The sequence below is a fragment of the Empidonax traillii genome, unplaced genomic scaffold, assembly GCF_003031625.1.
Source record: "Empidonax traillii isolate 1590-97213 ecotype Southwest subspecies unplaced genomic scaffold, ASM303162v1 scaffold541:size654180, whole genome shotgun sequence".
Taxonomy (NCBI): Eukaryota; Metazoa; Chordata; class Aves; order Passeriformes; family Tyrannidae; genus Empidonax; species Empidonax traillii.
This window is the reverse complement of record NW_020955734.1, coordinates 17331-33213: the sequence shown is the minus strand read 5'-3', so window position 1 is coordinate 33213 and position 15883 is coordinate 17331. Positions and strand designations below refer to the sequence as shown.

The following is a 15883-nucleotide window of genomic DNA, read 5'->3' as shown; positions in this document are numbered from 1 at the left end:
GAAGAGCCACACAGGTCATATATAATTTATATTTTAATACAGAAACCATACATCTGGAGTTCATACACAGCACGGGGAACACTTCAGTACATCTAGAATAAGACAAGAGTTGACCTTGTACCTGAAGTAGGTGACCATGAGAGGAGGAAAAGCAAACACTTTGTCAGTTTTATTCAGTGTTCCAATGGAATTCACTTTGCTAACAAAAATTAAAACCCCAAATTCACCTTGAATTACTCGGGAGAGCCAATAAACTACACTGGGCGAGTGGTAAAAAGTGCATGGCAATCATGGGAGCTGGATATCTCCATCCCAGGCTGAAGGTCCAGCTGATTCCACAGGGAACCACAAGCTCCTGCAGGCAGTGACAGTCCTGAACCTGTGGCCACTCTTTCTAACAAAGAGGCTGAGCTGACCCTCGGGCTCAGGGACACACAGGGTGGGATTTGTTTTGGCTGGCCATGGGACTTTGCTGTCAGATCCCAAAAGGTGCCATGGAGGTCCAATTCTCAGCACCTGATGCCTCGAGAGAGTCCTGAAGAAGAGCTTTCAACAACACACACACCCTTCAGTCCTTACGAGCAGAACATGTGTAAGCTCCCAACTCCCAACTCAGCTGGGCAATGCCAATACTCAAATAATTAAAACTGACACTGAGGTAAAAATAAATACACACTGAAAAACATAATCAAAGGGCCTGGGGGCAACCTCCATCCCTGCTGGGCACACCCAGGCTCACCAGTGCTGCTGCCTGTCCTGAGGGAACGGGTTTGGTCTGGCCCCTGGTGGGAGGTTAATGGTCCATAAGTCTTCCTTTCTCTACTACAAAAATAGAAATTCATCTGGAGCAACAGAGGGAGTGACTGCACAACCCCCCCAGCCCTGTGCAGGCACCGAAGGACACTTCTTGTACTGACCCAACGACACGGAGGGAGGAGTTTTTTCAAAAGTACTCAGGTGGAACTTGGGCATCTGAAACCCCTGGGACCTGAAATCTTCCCATAGGCACTTTTAAAAAGAAGAGACCTATTTGCTGCACTTGAAAAAAAAAACCCCTAAGAACAGAAACCTGTATCCACACAAATGGGAACTGAAGTATCAGCCATAGGTGTCTTGGCAGAGCTTTGTTACTTGTAACTACAAATTTTTGCCTGATCTTGTCACGTTTTACACTGAAAACCACAACCATCCCCAGCAGCAAACAGCAGCAATCTTCACTGGTCAACAAATGCTCCATGCACTTGGCAGTCAGAGGGAGAACAATACAGATTCCCTTGATGATGCAGTCCTGATAATAAAAGATTAAACTTTCCAGGGGCAGACTAATACTGACCTCCACTTTGCCAAGTCTGACCAGGTAACTCAGTGCCCAAATGGTCCAGGTTTCAAGAGCAGCACTGACCTGAACCACCCTGCAAGGAGCCCTGTCCCTCTCTTCCTTTTTGAATGCTTTCAGCTTTTCTTTGCACCAGCACCATGTCCAGATACTCCAGTCCTGGAGTATTCAAACTCCCCTCCAGCCAGAAGGGATGGCTTTGTGAGGCTCAGCTGGGGCAGAGCTGAACTCCCCACGGGCTCAGCAGTGGTTAAGCCAGCCTAGAGGGAAGTCCTACAGGTTATTCCTATAGGAAATTCCAACAGGAAACTCCTGCTGCAGGAACAAGACCAGCAAGCTCCAATCTATCTGTGCTAAACCAGCCTGGAGTGTGGCTGTTCTCACAGGGAAAGCTTTGCTGGCCCTGAACCCAAAATTCCCAGAGCCTTACACAGATCAGGACACTACACCCAGAGCAGCAAAGGAGTTGTTCCCAGGGATGTGTATTTTTCTCTCCTGAGGGCTGGTTTACTGTAGGTATTTCTTACCTGCCTGACAACAAAACAATCCACTCAGTTCCAACCTGGGAAGGAGCTGGCCTTCCAAAGCTGCAGCAGCAGAGAGTTCCTTGGAGAGTCTCCAGGAATTCTGACCAACTAAAGTGGATGAGACCAAGGATTTTACTCAGGTACTGTTTGTACTGGGAGCTCCTCCACTGGCTTTTTTTGTCTCAGAAGGGGGATGAAGGAGACAACTGAAAGTCTGTAGCATGCACAGTCACCTCTAGAAAGCTTCACATCTATATGGCTACTAAACAGATTTACTGGGTTGGTAAAACATCAGCTACAGTCTCTCTTTTGGGTTTTCCTTCAGCACCATCTACTTGTTTTACAGAACTTAAGAGAACACATCCCTAAAAACAATGATTCCATCTCATGGAGAAGTAAATATGGGAAATTCCTGTGAGCAGGCATATGCTTCCTATGGACCTGGTTCATCCTAGGACAGTACAGCACGCTGGATCCAGTGCAAACAGATTCCTCCACGCTCAGGATTTTGCTGTCACGACTGTGCTACATTTCTGCTGGTTGATGAAAGAGCATCATCTGTCCTGCTTTGATGTTCTGCTCCTCTGCAACTGATTCCCACAAAAGCAAAGCTAAGTGCCTAATGGGAAAGGAAAGCTTTGTCTCTTGACAGGCCCAGAATTTCCTCTCTCAACGCCAAACAAGCTGTTTCTACATAATTGTGCTCTTCTTTTAGAAGTTTGGATAAAATATTCAGCGCCCACCAATCCGGAAGCCTTTGCAGCAGAAACAAACGGCATCATTTCCTTTTTGTCTGAGGAGATGTTGCTTTTGATTGCACAATTAAGACTATGGAGTGTGGCTCTTTTATTAACATGCTTGTAAATATGACAACGTAGTTAAGAGCATGAACGAGGATAAAGCACCTTGCAAGGAGTCCGTGATCCACCGCTCAGGGACGAGAGCACGAGGAGATGTCCCCCACATCCAGCAGGACCCTCCCGGCCCCTAATCCGGGAAATCGTTCAGAACCATCTGGGAGAAGGGGGCGTTCAGCCTGTCCAGCTCATCCACCTGTGGGGGGTGATGCATCATCACCTCGTGGTCCTCTGAGACATCGTCCCCCACCGTGACCAGGTTGGTGAGGGATTTGCTGCGAACGCACTGGAAATCCACGTGGCGGCTCTTGCCCTCTTCCTTCTCCCAGGACATCTGGATGAACGGCCGCTGGACGTAGTTGTAGATGACTTCTGAGCGGCCACCAGGCCTCCTCTTCACCTTCTCTTTGCAGGTGGGATAGCCTGGAAACACAGACAGTCCCCCTCAGCTGCACTGCGCCCCTCTGACTCTCAGCAGCATTCCAGAAGAGCCAGGTGGGAGTGACTGTGGGGTCAGGGTGGGACACACACACACACATTTTGCATTACTGGCTTGCAAAAGACTGTTCTCTTTTCCCCTGCCAAGGAGTCCTGGGAGGCTGGACGTTCCTCGAGAAGGAAAACTTGAAGCTGCAGGAGCAGGGCATTCCCATGTGCCAAAGATGGGAATGAAAAGCAGGAAGAAGGGGCAGGTAAATCAGGAGGGCTCTGAGAATGCCACGAGGTTATGCAGGGGAAAAAGTCAGAAGGGCCAAGGCTAAACATGAGGTCAGGTGTGCCCAGGTGGGCAAGGAGGCCAAGGGCATCCTGGCCTGGACCAGCAATAGTGTTCTAGTAGAACCAGGACAGGGATTGTCCCACTGCTGAGTCCACATCTTGAATCCTGGGGTCAGAATGAGACAGACATTGAGTGGCTGGAGCATGTCCAGAGAAGGGAACGGAGCTGGGGAAGGGGCTGGAGCAGCAGGAGCAGCTGAGGGAGCTGGGAGGGCTCAGCCTGGAGAGAAGGAAGCTCGGGGGGGACCTTCTCACTCCAACTCCCTGACAGGAAGGGGGAGCCAGCTGGGGATCAGGTTCTGCTCCCAGGGAACAAGGACAGGACAAGAGGCAAAGGCCTCAAGTTGCAGCAGGGGAGGTTTAGGCTGGATATGAGGGAAATTTTCTTCACCAAAAGGTTTGTCCAGCCCTGGCACAGCTGCCCAGGGCAGTGGTGGAGTCACCATCCCTGAAGGCACCAAAAACATATGTGAATATGGCACTTGGGGACATGGTTTAGTGGTGGGCTTGGCAGTGCTGGGTTAATAGTTGCACTCAGTGGTCTCAGAGGGTTTTTCCAACCTAAATGATTCCATGATTCTCTGACAAGAGGGTGCAGCACCGTGTGCAGTCAGTCATAGGATCAATAGCTGCACAGCATCAGCCATTTTGTGAGCAAACACAGCTACTATAAAAATAAGACAGTCTCCCAGGACAGAGCATAACTTTCTCTGGACTCCCTAAGGGAATGCTTGGAGCAGCAGGTGGAATCATTTGACTCCTGTTTCCTGTTTACTCATTCCTAAGGACACAAGGCGTACTGGTATGTACTTACTTATGTATCTTTTACCTTCCTTTAAGGTGAAGGAACACGCCCAGCTTTGACCAGTTTCATAAAAATAATGTAAAACACAGAGTAAAACAGGAAATACCTGGAGTTGAGAGGAAACCAGGCTTTACTGAGTGTGGAGTCACCTGTTTCAGGGTTTCCTTTGCTGAAGCAACATTTACCTTCGATGCCAATGCGAATGTTTTTCAGGCCCCGCTCCTTTAACACGGCCTTTGCCACGTCCCTGTTCTCGATGTACTTGAAGAATCTGTACAGCTTAGAACTGTAAAGGACTTGGGAAAGGAAAGAGGTGATTACAATCTACAAAGAGGAACCTTCTCCCTGGTTTTGACATGCTCAGCTGTGGGGCTGCCTAATACCAGGCGTGGTTTTCAAGGTGTCTGCTCTCCTCACCGGGATCAGTTGCACTCCCAGTCAGGACAGGCTGGGAGGTGATGGGAGTGGAAAGCAAGGAGTATTCCCTCACTAAGGAGCCAGGAAAAGGCTGAGGGGGAGGCAGGAACACGAGGAAAAGCTGCACTGTGTGCTGTCAGTCCCAACACAGGGATCAGAGCATAGCTCTAACCAACCAAGTGTCCTGCCCCCAGCAGCAGCAACTCAAAAGGAGTGCACAAAACAGGGCTAAACGTGCCAGGACACCTCCTGGAGGAAGCCTGTTGTTTAGGAATGGGCCCTTTCCCTACAGCTGGATGTTTGGCACCCAGAGCCAGGAGCCCCCAGTGCAGAGCCCTTACTCTGTGAGTACTCCTCTCCCATGGGAGGTGGATGATCTTCATCCCAGTCCACGGTGTCCTCATCTGTCAGCACGACGATGTGACACTCCCGCTCCCCTTTCCTGGCACTGTCCACCATGATGGGCAGGATCAGCTCCTCCAGGTAGCTGTCAAACTGCTTGTGAGCCCCATCGTTGGAGAGCTCGTGTAGCAGAGCGCCTGGGGAGGCAGAGAGCAGGCAGTGAGCTGTTCTGCACCATGGAAATATGGCCCAGCTCTGCACTTCCAGATCCATCCAAGAGCGCAGTCGGAATTCTGCCTCAGACAAACTGCTCAACATATGCTCAGAGGCATCAACAGCCTCCAGCTCCAGAGCTGGCAAAATCAGATGTACAAGGCTGCATTTCAAATGGGATGCAAATTACACTGCAGAACCGTTCCATGGCCACGAAAAAAAAACCCACCAAGCTCCAATCAACAGAGTGAAACAGTAACAGACTGAATAATTAATTCATTTTGATACTTAACTTGAATTCGCAGCAACAACCTCTGCCCCTGAAAGTACATTTTGCTGCCTTCTCCTTGATCACTCATCAGAGAAGAGGGCAGGAAATTCCACCCACAGCCTGTGCCACTGTACCACACACCCCATTTCACAGGTCTGCCTGTGTTAAAAGTCCTTTCTTTGCCAGCATGCCCACCAAAAAGCTGCTCCCAATCAAATCCCTTCATGGTTAGGAACTCTGTCACCTCCCAGCTCTGGTATCCTTGGTTTCTGCTTTGCCCATCATTCTTTAGCTTAAATTATTCACGATTCTCTGGTACATTTTGGATACATTTGGAGTCATAACCCTGCTTTTAGCCTTCCTTTTGTTGGCTATAACAGCAAGCTCTGCCTGGCCTCTGTTACAAAAAGAGACCAGAATGTTTATGATTTGCTTTTTGACCAAGGTGTCTCAATCACTTCAGTTCTGGTTAAGGCAGCAAAAAAGCAGCTGTTTAAATGCAGCTTGAGCCCTAGTGGAATCCACATTTCATGCTTAAACTAAAGTACATGAGTAAGAGCTGTACTGAATCAGGATCCACGCAGTTGATCTCCTAGGAGCTGATTTCTTTCCATACTTACTTAAGTCTTGACATTTGATTGTGTTGAAATCAAAGTTTATGCAGAGGTAATCACACGTGTCCCGAAGGTCTGGGATGGAAATCCCATCAGGGCAGTTAATGACTCCAGTTTTGTAATAATCCTGCAAATGTAAGGACAGTTTTTAGAGAGAAAAATTAACACTGTCTTGATAATTCTTAATTAGTTCTTGGTTTTGTTTACCAACATTTGAGAGCTACAGAGGCTGTTTATAGCTCTGTGAACAGTAAAAAACAACCCTGACTGTTCAAGAAGCTACATCTGCAGCTCCTCTTGGGTCTGATAAATGATGAGCTCCAGTTAAAGCTTTTCCCACGGCACAGGGTTTAGTGATATCTCACGTGCAACAGACATTTATATGCAACCACAAGGTCAGGGTGGCAGCTCAGGAATTCCAACAACAGGACTCAGGAAAGGTAAAAGGCAAGATGAGCAAATATCTGAATCACTGACTTCTACCAAAGCCTCCTGTATTTTTTTTTCTTTAAAAAATCACCACGCAAAACGTAAAAACAGAATGTCCCAGGGAGTGCAGCTGCCTGGAGAGACGGCTCAGCTTTGCACATGTGACAAACAGATTGTTTATTTCTTTTTTTTTTTTTTACTCCCCCAATCTGCAAACATCTCCTTACCAGCACCGTGCGGAACACGGCTGAGCTGATTCCCTCGGCGATTTCATACTCTCCCTTCTCATTTGGCCTGGTGAAATTATATTCTCTTCCTGGCCCAAACATTCTGAAGAGAGAAAAAAAAAAAAACCCACGTAAGAATACAGAAGAATACAGAAATGCATTTATTTCAGGGACAAAGAGGTGCACTGAGGTTAAAAAATGCTTCCCTGGGAGGGTGGGGACAGGCACAGGTTGCCCAGAGAAGCTGTGGCTGCCCCATCATCCCTGGGAGTGTCCAAGGCCAGGTTGGATGGGGCTTGGAGCAGCCTGGGCTGGTGGAAGGTGTCCCTGCCCATGGCAGGGGGTGGAATGAGATGGGCTTTAAGGTCCCTTCCAACCCAGGCCACTGACACAGAGATACAGTGACAAACCCACGCTCCAACCTGTTCCATGGTACATAAGCACAGGAGCTGGCTCGGGGAGGTCTGGGTTCTGTTGCTACAGCTACTGTGTAAGGAACAAGCCAAGGAACAGATCAGTCAGCCCTGGGGCAGAAAATCCCCTGGCAAATAAAGCCCTTTCACTGACCTACACCAGATAACTCCACATGTCTTGTGACCCCTTGTTTTGTTTGTTTTACACAATGACCAGTGCAAGGGTCAGTGACCTGACAGGACTATCTCCCTCTGGTCAGAGAAGGGGGAAGTGCTGGCAATACACAACATGAGTGCTTCTTGTTGCAGCAGCGGGTTCCAACCTTCCAGCCCTCTTAGAGGGAGCTGAGGAACTTCTAATTGGGAGAGTATCAAAAGAGGGCAGCAGGAGGGGATGGAGCATTATCACACTCCCCATTCAGGAGGGAGGTTATCAGCTGTGGACAGATGTGCTGCTTACAAACCAGGCAAACACTTGGAGAGAAAGCAAACTGAGACCACAAAAAGTGTGCATTTTCTGATGGAAATGGACCAAAGGGAGACTTATCTAGAGAACCACCACCTCTCCATCTGGTCACATCCTCGGGGCCTCCCTCACAGCCAAGCTCTGACTGAGGTCACCCTTGCTTTGCTTGTGTGTACAGATGAGATCACAAAACAAACACTGGGGGTTTGCTCCACTTTTAACAAACATTTGACCCACCTGAGTTATCCTGAAAACAACAGACGTGACTCACCTTCCCAGCATGGTGTCAGGGTGAGCAGTGAAGATCTGGGGGTTCACTGCAAAGCGAGTGCCATCCACCACGAGGGTCACTTTCTCGGGAGCCACTGTCTGTGAACTGCTGCTCGAAGACAAAGTGCAGCATCCGTGGCGCTCCTGGGGGCTGAAATATTCCGACTGTCTCTTATTTCCATCTGGGAAATGGCAGCTGTGAGTGTCTTCGGGAGCAGGGGGCATGCAGCTGATCTGGGGACTTCCTGGGCAGGTGTGGTGTCGGCATTCGGGATCCAAACCTGAGGGAGACAAATAAATGCTGCAGGGTAAGAGATGATTTATTGGAAAACATCTTTTCGTAGTAACACCTCCTACTGGAACGAGAAAACTGAGTCATATAATTAAGGAGTCCAATAGACATAACTGTCAGAGTAATGTTGTATCACAGAATATGCTGAGATGGAAGGAAATCACAAGAATTATCAGTCACACTCCTGGCCCTGCACAGGACAACCCCAAAATCCCACCACATGCCTGAGGGTGTTGTCCAAACAATTCTTGAGCTCTGGCAGCCTGGGGGCTGTGCCCACTGCCCTGGGGAGCCTGCTCAGTGCCAACCACCCTCTGGGGGAAGAACCTTTTCCTGATATCCAACCTAACCCCCCCCGACACAACCAGACTGTGTTGGATTTTGGATAAAAAAATTTCCTAACGAACCCCAGTGATGGTTTCAGTGGCAAAGGGCAGGAGCACAGGAAAGTAAACAAGCTCAGAAATACAGATACAGGCCCTCCCAGGCAGCTGGAGCAGCAGCACACACCTCACCAGGTGGTGCAAGTCAGCAGTGCTTGATGCTGGTCCGTGGTGGGCACACAGGACTGTCCAGCTGCTTCCAGGGAATCTGTTCAGGGACAGCCCCAGGGCATTCCCATGGGATGATCCTGCCAAGCTGCTGAACTCTGCTGTGAACTGCTGTCCTTTAGAGCAGGGTACACACTCCCCTGTGCAGCCTGCCTTGTGACACTGGAACCTTTTCCAAAAACAGAACACCCCTCAGAGAACAAAAAACTAATCTCCCTCAAAGACTGTGAGGTGAGGACGTTATCCTTCCTTACCCTCAGGCCTGGGAACTGCAGCAGGGCTGTGACCTCCTACCACCACAGCACTTTCTTCTGGCTCATGGGATGCCACAGGTCTGTTTTCCACAGGGCAACTGGACTCCAGGTTCCTCGACCAGTCTGTCCCCCCAGCACAGTTCACATTCATGCTGGGCCTCCGTGCTGTCAGGAGTTGGTGGCGTTTCCGAAGGGAAGAGCTGGAGGAAAAACACCAGGTTGTTACTTTTGGAGGGAATTCCTGAGCAATGAAGCTCAAATCCCTGGATCTGGTACCACAGGCCAAGTCCCTCAGGCTCAAAAGTTATTTTTTTTTCAGGTGTTTAACTGTGTTTCAGAGGCTTATGATGCCCCTGCATTCACTTAGGAAAATGAAAAAAGCTTTTAAAGTAACCAGGGGTCTATTAAATATATTTAATGTATTTAATCTATAAATCTTTGGGTTTTTTAAAGCTAAGACTAAAGCCACTGATGTCTTTAGCTCGCATGTGTGTTCCTGCAAATACCTTCCTGGCAATTGCCCCCCTTCCAGACCTCTAGAGCCCTTTCAACATGTTTATACATCTCCTGATTCCCAGCCCTGGCAATACGAGCTCTGTAACACGGCTGCAGCCTGAAATAGAACATTTTCCCAATTAACAGCTCAGGGGTTGCCACTTCACCACTCTGAGGTTTGACCAGGAGGTTCCCTGCTCCCAGCCACTCCTTGGTTTTGGGTTTTCCTTCTTGATTTATGCCCCTGCTGTCAACACAGTGCTCAGCCCAGGATCTAACCCAAAACACTCCTACAAAAAACACTTGTGTGATGCAGAACATCCATGGCTGGAGAAGCCTCATACACGATGCTTTAACCAACGCCACTTAAATCTGGAATGTTGTTCCAGCATATGCAGACACAGCTTCCATTTTTTTAAACATTTTTTTCCAAGTGAAATTCTTCCTAATTTGTAACTTCACTCCCTGTTATCTCCCAACAGATCTCTTTGCTCTCTTTCCCTCATTCTCTCTGGCATTTGTTTGGCCCTGGACCAGAACCAGTTCTCCTTTCTTGGCTTCAACTGTTTTCCTTCCACCCTCTCAAACACAAAGCACCAGTTTCCTCATTAATGAATTTTCCCAATTTCCCCCCTGCTGAACAATTGTCCTGTGTCTTTTCCTTGGCTGAATGAAGACCCCAGGGCCTGTGGGTGCCATCTCTGACCCCAGCCTGGTAGAGACAAACCAGATAAAACACAGCACTAATAAAACAACAAAATGCCAAGGCAGAGTTGCTGAGTTTTGTGGGCAGGACCTGCTGAGGGTGAAGCCTTAATGAGCAGTTCAGTGGTGGGTTTCAAGCCCATCGTTCCTGGCAGTCATTGGAACCATTTAATTCTTAATGAGAATTTAAAAAAGGAATTAACAGTTCCTTCCCTTTGTTCTGTAAAGCCAATATTAAGTTGCCAGCATTATTCTATCTGTGTATTTTTAGAAAATCTGTTGCTTACACATCATGTGATGAGACCCTGAACACCCCTCAGCAGAGTCCTCAACTACAACAGCTCCAAAATTATTTATAGAACTATCATCACACACAGGAACTATAATATGTGAATTTTCCCTGGTAATTTCCTATTCTTTTGCTGCTTAACCTGCTAAGCAGGATTTTTAGGAGAAAAGCCCCAGCTGATGGACACCCTTCTCCTTGTTCTGTTAAAACAGATTCACAAACAGCTGCTCTTTGCAATGGGGTGGCTCTTCCAAGCATCAGACCTGACTTTCCTTATTAAATCTTCAGGAAGTGGAACGTCCAGCCCTGCTGATTATCCAACCTGGGCCAAACTGGTGGCAATTCCCTGTCTTGTGGTCCCTCCTGGCATTCCCAAATCCTGCATACCGTGTGTCAGCAGAATTGAGGAAAATGAGTAAGGTTCCTTCAGCACATCTGGCTGGTGCAATAAATCCCCAAAGTAGTCATTTAATGAGACAAATATATTGCAAACACACAGTGGGGAAATCAGGACACAAAGACTTCAAGGCCAAACTCCTGCCTGACCAGCTTACAAATGTCCTGGTTTCCTTTCATGCCCAGGATCAAGGAGAACTCCCCGTGCTGAGAGCCAATACCCATAAATAATAATTAGCACTATTCATCTTCAAAGCTTTTTTACAAATATTAACTGCTCATTGCTCCCAGCAGCCTTGGGAAACACTGCAGGGAAGTGTTTTATGAGAGAAAAAGGGGGCACAGAGGAGGAGACATAATCCTGAGGATCAGAGGAGCAGATCCTCTGCCTGCCCAGGTGCTACTCTGACTTGCAGCACGTTCACTGCTCAGCTCCAGGCACCAGCAATTCCCAGGTCACCACCTTCCTTCCTTCCTTCCAAGGCTCCTGTGTTCTCATGCTACAAATGCTTTGCAGAGATGCAGAGGGTGATCTTTGCTCTGTGCAATTCTTAAGAAGGAAGTGTTCTACAATGTTGAGAGGCTGAGAAGATCCTCAGCGTGTTCTCCTTCCCCACCCTAACGAATCTGAGGCACATCCAAAGCCATTCCCAAGGTTCCCAGTTCTTACTCAGGAGCTGAATGGATTAAGCTGCACAGATCACCATAAACAAGGTGATGTGTGCCACGAAAAGAAATCAAATTACAGCCACACACCCAGCAGAGAAAACCCATTTAGAGGCAGCACTTTATTAAACAAAAGGTAATAAAAGCATCAGTACAAACCTGCTGGTTTCTACTTCTATTTAACTACATAAATATAATATTTTGTTGTATTTATAAGGGTATACTCCTTATCCTTGGGATTTTTTTTTTTAAAGAACCACTACAGAGTATTTTAGGTATCAAGAACTTCACAGAAACTTCAAAGGAAAACAATGGAAAGCTGAGCTGTCAAAACCCACTGAATTACAGCCCTTGCTGTAACATCTGACAGCTTTTGCACGGCCTCACTGTCATCTGGCACGGCAGCAGAGAGGTTGTAAGAGAGCAAAAATAGTAGAAATGAGTAATTTACTTCACCATTCGGTTTGTAAACGGCAAGGAAGGACAAGCAGCGAGTGAATCAGGTGGTGATCAACCCTCCCCCTCTTCCCAAACCACAGCGTAACCACCACGACTGAAATAAAACTGCAAACAACTCATTTTTAAGGTGACAACACTCCTTTAGGTCCACAAAAACATTCCCATGTGCAATTATTGTCCGAAATATGAGCCAGCAGGAAACACGAGGAGGCAGGGTGTGCCTGACCTAATTCCACAGTGCACTCCTTCAGAACAAGAGGGATTTCTAACAGAACTGCACGTCTTTCCACAGCGTTTAGTTAAAGCCTGGCTTTAATTTCTGTCCTGGTTTAACCCCAGAGGGCAACTAAACCCCACACGTGCTCCTGTTCCCTGGTGGGATGGGGAGAGAACAGGAACAGAGGCTGGTGAGCTGAGATAAAGACATTTTAATGGGGAAAGGAAAAGGGAAGGTTGTGTGGAGACCTCACAGCCCCTTCCAGGATCTGAAGGGGCTACAAGGAAGATGGAAAGGGAGCCTTAGTCAGAAAATGGGCTGATAGGACAAGGGGGAATGGCTTCAAACTGCCAGAGGGCAGGGATAGATTAGATATTTGGGAGAAATCCTTCCCTGTGAGGGTGGGGAGGCCCTGGCACAGGTTGCCCAGAGAAGCTGTGGCTGCCCCATCCCTGGAAGTGTCCAAGGCCAGGCTGGACTAGGCTTGGAGCAACTTGGGACAGCAGAAGATGTCCCTGCACACAGCAGAGGGGTGGAATGAGATGACTTCTGGGATTCTATGACTCTATAAAAACTGTGCATGCAAGTAAAGCAAACCAAGCGATTCACTCCCCATTTCCCACGGGCAGGCAGGTGTTCAGCCATCCCAAGGACATCAGGAGACTCCATCACCCCTAATGGGGGCTTGGGAAGGCAAACACCATCACTCCCAACATCCCCCCCCTTCCCTCTTCTTCCCCCACCTCTATATTCTAAGCATGATTCCATATGGTGTGGAATATCCATCCCTTGGCTCAGCTGTCCTGGCTGTGTCCCCCCAGCTCCTCACTGGTGGGGTGGGGAGCAGAACAGGCCCCAGCTCTGTGTGATTCCTGCTCAGCAATAACTAAAACATCCCTGTGTTATCAACCCCCTTTTCCAGCATAAATCCCAACCACAGTCACCTACTAGTTACTAGGAAGAAAATTAACTCTGTATCAGCCAGAAGCAGCACAAATTTCTTAAAAGACATCCTTGGAACATGCCAGAAGTTTCTCTGAGAATAAAAGAGAAACAAACTCGTAATGATTGATTTCCTACTCTGTAAAGGGAAAGCCCCTTTAGGCACTGGAAGGGGCTCTGAGGTCTCCCTGGAGCTTTCTCTGCTCCAGGCTGAACATTCCCAGCTCTCCCAGCCTGGCTCCACAGCTGTCCCACAAGGAGGGAAGTTGGTGTCTCCAGGCAGAGCCCCAGGCACTGCCCTGTGCCCCTGAACCAAACCAGATGCTCAGGGCAAGGTGAGACTTGGCAGGTCTGAGGCTGCCACTCCCTGGCACCTGTGGATACACCTGTGGATACACCTGTGGATACACCTGGACCACTGGGGAAAAACATGGAAGTGCATTCACACGGACTGCACCAGAGAGAAAAACACCTACCTGGAGCCTTCTTGTGCTCCTCACATACCTATTAACAATCCTCATTTCATTTTCCAAACACAACCAGACAATAAAAGCTGATTTATAGGTTGAACCGGCACAGGCACAGGACAAAAAGCTTTTCCCTGGTTATGAAATAACTCTATCAACATCCAGAGGATTCATTTTCCATCTGGCTCCAAATGATAGATGGAAAATAATGTCCAGCAGGACTGATGCAACGCGGGGCAGCCCGAAAACTTTGGCAAGAGACAGCAAGGAAGCTGATGAAATGCTGGATTGTTCCTCCCATTCTGTGAATAGAGCTGCACTGTTAGCAAAGCTTACTGACTTGCTCCTTGACTTGAGGCTTAACAAAAATCCACTGTTTCAACAAATGCAATTCAAAACTACAGCTTGGCAGTCTGCTTTTAGTGGTTTAGCACTGCACTTGCACACCTTGGGTTAAGACCCAAAGTTCACCAGGTCCTTCTGTCACCACCAGTGCTCTGTTCAAGGAGCCACATCAGTGCCCCCACACTCAGAGCATCACCGCTTTTTATTATCACTTAAATTACAGATGAATTATTGAGATTTATTAACTTGATGTATTACAGACTTGTTCAAAATAGGAGAGTCCTCGTGGCACCCTCGTCAAGGGGATGGATGAAGTGCATCCAGCAATGCCCCACCACCAGGAGAGCCAGAAGGGAACAAAATTCCTCACCACAGCAACAGGTTAATGCTTTTCTGCTTCCCTCCCTGTGAGACTCAAGGTATTTGTGCTAAAGAGCCACGACCAAGAAAACTATAAAGGCTATTTCTACTCTTCACACGACTGGAATAAAGGCAAAAAAATTATACAGTTGATCCTCATAAAGAGCTTTTTACCACTGTGGCAGTGGCAGCTTTGCTAGTGCTGCCTGGTTGAATTCAGCAATTTAAATAAAGCTGGCTTCCTTGGCAAAAGGATGGAATGTGCAGATCTGATGAGGGTAAGGGGAAAAACTCTGGTTAGAGATGAGCTGCTGCAAGTACAAGCAGGTTATTTTTATCTAGAGACAGGAAAAACAAATGTTCCTCTGCTAAAATACTGAGCTAAATAAAGTTTTAAGGCAGGTGACACCTATGAGTTACACTTCCCCTTCATCTGTGCTAGATTAAGCTACAAATACTTATGTAAAAAGCTGCAACGAGAGAGAGCTGCAGAAAACAAGAGTTTTGCTGTGTTTTCTGTTCTACCACTCTCTGCAAAAGCACTTATAATGCCTTCAGAAAAACCCACGTGTTCCAACAGAGCATAAAAGCAAGAGCTGCCTTATCCCTTTGGATTTTAAAACGCTGGTTTCTTTCTCAAGTTTTTCTCTGGGGCAGCTAAATTGAGCTCGGTTTCAAATCCACACATTCTCCATTGTAAGCTGTAGAGAACAAGCATAAGGAGAAATTCTGGAGGAATTCTAAAGGGAATCTGCTCCACCTGCAGCCATCAGAACTTCTGAGAGAACTAATTCCCCCCTTTTTCCTGGAGCAAACGCTGTGCCCAGCACCCCCCCCTCCCAGCTCCTCACTTACTGCCGGCTCATCCGTCCTCAGTGCCGCCAGCACCTGTATCCCCCAAAAAATCCTGCTGGATCCCAGGGAAGCACTAAAGCACAGCAAGGCTGGGTTTCATCTCTTAGAGCAGCGCTGGTCACTCCCCCAAAGCCCAGGCGGCTGATTCATGTAAATATTTCACTTTAAGAGTCCTCACACCCCTCCTTTTACCCCCCTGCAGCCGATTCATGGAATGTTTGAACACAACGATCTGTGCCGGCACAAACTGGTTTATTTTAAGTCTTCTCTTTCCAGCAAAAGTCTCTCCCCCCCCCCGCTCCCAAATCTTTTCTCTCTGTCCCCAGATTCCTGGTTGAGCCTGTTCTCGCAGGAATTGGTCCGGTTTTGTTAAAACCCCTCCTGCCACAATATCCCTTGTGCAGGTAGAGAGGAACTACCGACCACATTTTTTGGATTTGTTACTAACCACGTGCATGTGGATTCCCAAGTCCAGAAGACCCTGGACTTGGGCCCAAATCAATTTACAATAAATGAGGATAAAATGTGTTATTTTGATACATCAGTGCCCAGTAAGTGCCAGCCCCTTCCCTCAGTGCTCAGGTGCCTTCACACAGCAGGGCAGAGGTGTCACACTTTTATGTCAC

At 47.9% G+C, this 15883-nt stretch overlaps 1 protein-coding gene across 2 annotated transcripts; it reads right to left on the bottom strand.

Annotated features, from left to right (window-relative positions):
- Positions 1-2685: 2685 nt before the first annotated feature.
- Positions 2686-15361, bottom strand: KCTD20 (potassium channel tetramerization domain containing 20). Of its 2 annotated transcripts, XM_027897439.1 has the most exons (8): positions 15258-15361; positions 9062-9261; positions 7966-8245; positions 6816-6918; positions 6166-6286; positions 5061-5258; positions 4488-4598; positions 2686-3143 (listed from the first exon to the last, which is right to left on the bottom strand). In XM_027897439.1, exons 1-8 carry the CDS (start codon positions 15266-15268, stop codon positions 2851-2853), a joined length of 1317 nt encoding a protein of 438 aa, XP_027753240.1. In that variant the 5' UTR covers positions 15269-15361; the 3' UTR covers positions 2686-2850. The 2 variants fall into 2 exon arrangements, with proteins under 2 accessions (XP_027753240.1, XP_027753241.1); XM_027897440.1 differs by lacking the exons at positions 9062-9261; positions 15258-15361 and adding an exon at positions 8767-8783.
- Between the last annotated feature and the right edge of the window lie 522 nt (positions 15362-15883).

Bases quoted from the DNA above. Each gene is read 5' to 3' on its own strand.
- KCTD20 (XM_027897439.1), bottom strand. The intron at 8,246-9,061 runs GTAAGGAAGGAT...TGTCTCCCTCAG, and splicing joins TGCAGTTCCCAGGCCTGAGG to GTTTGGATCCCGAATGCCGA. The intron at 6,919-7,965 runs GTGAGTCACGTC...TTCTCTCTTCAG, and splicing joins CCTGACACCATGCTGGGAAG to AATGTTTGGGCCAGGAAGAG.